The 5,574-nt window shown below is 46.6% G+C and overlaps 1 protein-coding gene across 1 annotated transcript in view; it reads left to right on the plus strand.

Moving 5' to 3' along the window:
- Positions 1 to 1,232: 1,232 nt before the first annotated feature.
- The window catches only part of T265_11878 (hypothetical protein), a gene marked incomplete at both ends in the record, with an annotated part of 45,920 nt that continues 41,578 nt past the window's right edge, over positions 1,233 to 5,574 (plus strand). The window contains 5 exon segments of the mRNA XM_009178683.1: positions 1,233 to 1,267; positions 1,641 to 1,835; positions 4,337 to 4,596; positions 5,196 to 5,337; positions 5,357 to 5,476. Of these exon segments, the coding sequence (XP_009176947.1) occupies positions 1,233 to 1,267; positions 1,641 to 1,835; positions 4,337 to 4,596; positions 5,196 to 5,337; positions 5,357 to 5,476 (752 nt within the window).

The raw sequence follows: 5,574 nt of genomic DNA on the forward strand, positions 1-5,574 counted from the left end.
TACAGCGATGCCAGGAGGGCCAACGGAGAACAGCCCGACGAAGAACAGCGAGTCGGACTACTTCGGGAAATCGTATTACGAGGTACCATGTGGGTAACCTCGTACTCTCCTTTGTGATAAGACCGAACGCAGTAAGGCTGCAGCCCGCACCTCGGAGTGCTTGCGGTAGGCTAACTCCAGATCCTCCCTTCATCCACCCTCCCTCCTTGTTCAGCATACTGGCCGGAACCCAACCTCAGCACCTCGACTGGTAGGCTTGGACAACCCGGCAATATCTCCCAGCCCTCGTGCCTCCCGTTGGCATGGCAGCTAGGCACCGAAAGGGTGCTAAAGCTGAGCGATTATTTATTTGTTTTTTCGCAACGGACGCTGGGGCTATCCCGCTGATGTTACCTTAAGTTCACGTCGTTCTCAGATTTGTGCATTTAAATGTCCAAATGTGTAGGCACCTTATTATTGATCGTTTATATAAAGACACAAGAGTTTTCCGCACTAACTTCCCATCCTCCTTTTTTCTTCCCAATTTTTGCTACGGGTTTCTTTCTCATGGTTGCATGGTAGTCAGGCGCCAGTATGTAGTCCTGGCGTATTGCTGCAACTTACGATGCTGATGGTCATGACACGTGTCTGTCATCCTCTGCCAGATCAGCCAAACAGAACAACTTGTTGTCGGCTAACCGATCTCGCCGTCGCCTGCAACGCATGGCCATCACTCACTTTCTTGCTGGGCCTATCTGTAGCATCTGAAGTCCATATACTCGGGTTATATAATCATATGGAATACGCAAAAGAGTGTACACCATCGGAGATTCTGAATGGCTAGACAGAGACGGTCAGACAATTACTTGGCGGTGATGTATAAAAGCCATCACCAGCGAACTCAGCTGCGCTGGTCATTGCCGTCTTCCTGGATGAGGACCCTGAGACGGGCCATATCAATGGTTAGAGACATTGTCAGGCATGGCCCAGTCGCGCCCTCAATGGCGCTCACGCATCCAAGCTATTGTCTTCAATCCATAGCTCCCTTTTTAATCACCCACTTAACGGTTTACCTACAGTGCCGTATTCACGCACTAATCTATCAGCTCCCGCGCAGCTACCTACCTCACCTCCACGAATCATCGGTGAACGAAACTGTGACAGCTACAATCACTGTATGACAAGTACGCGGTTATTACAGCTGACAATGATGATGAACTTACTCCGAAGCTCACCCACCGAAGAATGATATGATGACTATGAAATCCCAAGAAGCCAATCCTGAACGGTAAAAACACATTTTTCATATGGGGAAGTTAATTTGTGTCTTCCACACACCCTGCAAAAAGAAGAATGTGTTCTAGTGAAAATCGTTTTTGTAAATGGGTGGATTATATGCCTGCCATGATGAGCTGGAGCAAATCGCCGATCGAGACTGTGTGGATCTAACTGTTTTTTCATCACCCTTCGACTTATAGAGAATGTGGAATACCATCACATGTCATGCTCTCTTCGTTTGCAGAAGCAGGTTGTAAAGCTACGTCCACAGAGCACCGGACTGAAATGACCTTCTCTTGGTACTAACAAAAACAGTTGTCAATACTCTACTTTTCACTGGCCACTGTATGCATCCAAGTAAATGGAAAGTGAGCTTTTTCGAGGAGCGGTATCGTCTTCCAGCTGCGTCTAGCATCCATGCTACACGAAGTAGGCACGAGCGCTGTGATCATGCCAGCTTACGAAAGCTTAGACGGAAACAGTCGAGATGCCGAGGTTGGGTTCAAACCACGGACCTTCATCTCGATAAATTCGCGCTTCAAACACGGCTTTATTGGGCTTCTGCGACATTGTACACAGTGGTGGGTGGTGACGCATGCTGACATGTGCTATCAAGGAGTCGTTCGAAATGCTTTGTCTATGGGGTCAGTTTTCTACCAACGCCGTCCATGATTCCGTCATATGCAGTGCGTTTAGTAGGCTGAGTAGGCTGAGTAGGCAGTCTTTTTCCGGAAGCTTGTTGCAGAAGGCGGATTGACCGCGTACATTAACAGGGATTTCACGCAGCTCCTATACTGGCGAATTCGGTCGTTCCAGACAGACTTCGACGATTGAAGGTGGAGTGTTCTGACGCGTTTGACACTCGCTGACTTGGCCTGAAAACCGCATGGTGTGCTCCGATTTCCAGTCCCGTCCTCGTGGCGGGTCCCTAGGCGGTTAGCAGTATTATCCCGAATCTTGCCTACTATACGCGGCCATCGTTTGTTAATATGATTATATATTACAAGACTTACTCTGAGGTTTCTGCCAACGACATCAGATTGTTGCTTATCTGGGCAGTCAAGATGGGCGGTGTTGTATTTCACAATAGGACGCGTTGTCAAACAAGTTTTCAAGCGGAGCTCTAAGTTTTTGACGCACAAGATTGTGATCTGGTTCTCCTAGGTTCCTTTTTCTGCTTCTCTGAATGAGCGAGAATCTTTTGTGCACGGAGTCTATCTCGGTTCCACGAAGATTTGGTCTATTTGGTGAGCTTTGGTCATAGTTTGAGTACCAAGTTAATGGGTGCTTTTTAAACTGTTGGAAGCGCGTGTTGTTGACGCACAACCGATTAAGTTATCGAAGTCAACAAACCTACTGACACTTTCACAACCAAGGCCAAAACCGTGCCTTTTAAAGTGTTAAAGTATCACAAGGTCCTGTTATTGAAGTTCAGTTGCTGGTGGCCATAAGCAAATGACTCCCCAGTCATTTACCAACAGGTGTTTAGATGCTGCTGCTCGGAGTTGATTGCTATTGCATATGCCGCTACAATACTGATGTTGAATGATGGGCTTTCCGACTTTTTCAGCGCAATCTTGAAGTTGCTCGGTTTGAATACCCAATGCGCTTTTCTTGAACCTGGTTATTGATTGCGATATCTTTTGGGCGACTGCGATATGGAATAGGATTTGTTCCAGGAATCTGAATTTTAAGAAGACTGTAAACCTGAGGTGGCTGAGTGGTTAGAGCGCAAATTCGCTCACCGGAAGATCTGTGGTTCCAATCCAGCCTTTGCACCTCGACCATTCCTGTCTAGGCCTGGACAAACTGGCAGTATATCGCCCTTCGTGCTTGATCCGGATGGCGTGGAGGCTAGGCAGCGAAGGGATGGTACAGCTGGATGATTCAATTCGACTCGTTTGCAAGTATTTAGACTGATAAACAGACTCAGTCGAACTGATAATCACGAAAGACACGTATAATAATGGGTTGGTCTTTAACACTCAAGAGGGCTATTACATCCCAACACCCGTCGTGAGGGGGTCTGTCCGCTTGCCTTCTGGTCATCCCAGCCACCGGGGAAGCTGAGTGTTTGCCGCTTACTTGAGACTTTGTAGCAGGAGTCACTGACGAGATACATGCCATAAAGTTTCTTGGAGATTTCTTACGAGGTGCCTCTCCAGCACCACTCGAATTTTGTTCGGGGATGCATTTCTAGCATTGTCTAGTGCCAGCTGCAAGGTGGCAGCTTGAGGAAAACTCGTGTAAGGCTGCTGAACTTTGTTTGTTCTCATACACCTAGTCCGTCGGAGCTGCCTGTACATGCTCGCCATTGTCGTTTCAAAACCAGGAATAATAATATTTCTTTGGCGGAAGCCACTTGGGGGCCTTTCAGTGGGGTTCAAGGACGAATTTACATGTTTCCTAAGAGGTCCAACCCGGTTCATGCTAAGGCAGTTGGAAGGTGGTCAACGCAGGCTTCCTAAATGTTCTTTGGCCAACATAATGGTTGTCTTATAAGATGTAGCACACACGGCCAAGGAACCACACCAGAATCGGAGGGCACGCTAAAAGAATAAACCAATAAAAATAAAGCAACTAAAAGAATAATAAAACCGAGAAATGCAGATGAATATCGAGCGTTAATGGAAGACTCGGCAGTGGGGGACATGCACTGGACACGGGACATAAAATAGATTTAGGTTTTTGGGTATAGGCTATGTGTAAGCTCCACGGCGTAAGAGCATATGATGAGCAGAATGGATAGTTCTGAAACCATCAGCATGCCCGGCTGTCGGCTCGGTTTCCAAATGCTGCAGGGACAGCCAAATGGTTGACTCATTGCATGTGGAAGTTATCCAGGTGGCCTACATCATTTGTAAGTTGGCTAGCCACTAGTCAGTTGGACCTTTGCAGCAAGTCGCCCTTAATTTTTGGAAATGTCCGTAGTGTTTAGATGGGACATCTGTCCATATTTACATTAAGTACATTTTTCAATAATACAAAAACATAAAATACGACACGACAGTCCATTACAAATTGACGGGGATGTAGTTCAGGTATGGCGCAGCTGAACTCTGAATACAAGCGCGTTCAGCTGTAGCACCCTTCCGGTGCCTAGCTGCCTAGTACCCGAAGGAAGCACGAGGGCTGGGATACTGCAAGGTTGCCCAAGCCTAGACGGGGGAAGTCGAGAGGCACAGGTCGGGTTCGAACTACGGACCTTCCAGTTAGTAGATTCGCGCTCTAACCACTTGAGCCATCTCGCTCACTTTAATACAAAGATAGAACCGGAGGCTTTTGAGTTACAGCCCATAAGAGGCTTGAATTTACTTCGACTGTGGAGTGGCAAGAGGCGTCTGTCGCCGACAACACATACAAGCACACTGACGGATCTCCCATGAACGCATCAGAACTACTGCCCATTACAGCACTCTCTTAACTCACCAAGAGAAAAATTTCCCATTCTTGAATCGACAAGCAAGTTCCTTTCTGGAGGTTGGAACCAACCGGATTTTACTTTAGTCCGTAGGATTCAGGAGCGATTCATAAACCGTTGTCAGTGATCGGGTTATCCGATACTGTATTATACCAGACCAGCACAGATATTTATGAGTCGTATATGACCTGATATTCATTTCTGATACCTGGAATTCCATTGGGTTCATGCATCGGATTGGCATGTGTGCTCATTTATAGTACGTTTAACAAATCAACCACACCACCTTTTGTTTGATATCTGGTCAATATTCCCCACTCTTTACTCCAGGTGCTTTTCTTTTACTGATGATTGTAGAGTTTTTGGATGAAAGGAAATGTGGTCTGATAAAATGGATACATGTATTTGGCTTTGTTCTGCAGACTTTTAGAAAAGTGTGTTTGCTGCGCCACGTGTTTGTCTGATCAGTGTATTCTAATGATGCTTTGCAAATATCAGCGGATATTGATGTTTTAAGATTCTCCAGCCATCTCCGTATGCCACTGTTGTAGCCGTCGACTTACTGCTGAAAAGTCCCCTGACAGATATATATTTACTCACGAATTTATCAGTTCCCGCCTTCGATGCGCAGCTATCTACCTCACCTCCCCAAATCATCGGTGAATGAAACTGTGGCAGCTACAACCACCGTGCGACAAGTACGTGGTTCTTACAGTTAACATTGATTATGATGATGATGACTGCTGAGTCTTTGCCGGATGTTTCATGGGAAGAACAACAGAACCGGGTTGGGAGAGGGTATATGTAGATGTGTAAGAGCAAGACGAAGTAGGATCCATGATACCGTCACGAAGAGACTGGACCTTACCGTGGTGTGGCGGTTTGTGTACCTCGGA

The sequence above is a fragment of the Opisthorchis viverrini genome (assembly GCF_000715545.1).
Source record: "Opisthorchis viverrini unplaced genomic scaffold opera_v5_619, whole genome shotgun sequence".
In the NCBI taxonomy this organism is placed as follows: Eukaryota; Metazoa; Platyhelminthes; class Trematoda; order Opisthorchiida; family Opisthorchiidae; genus Opisthorchis; species Opisthorchis viverrini.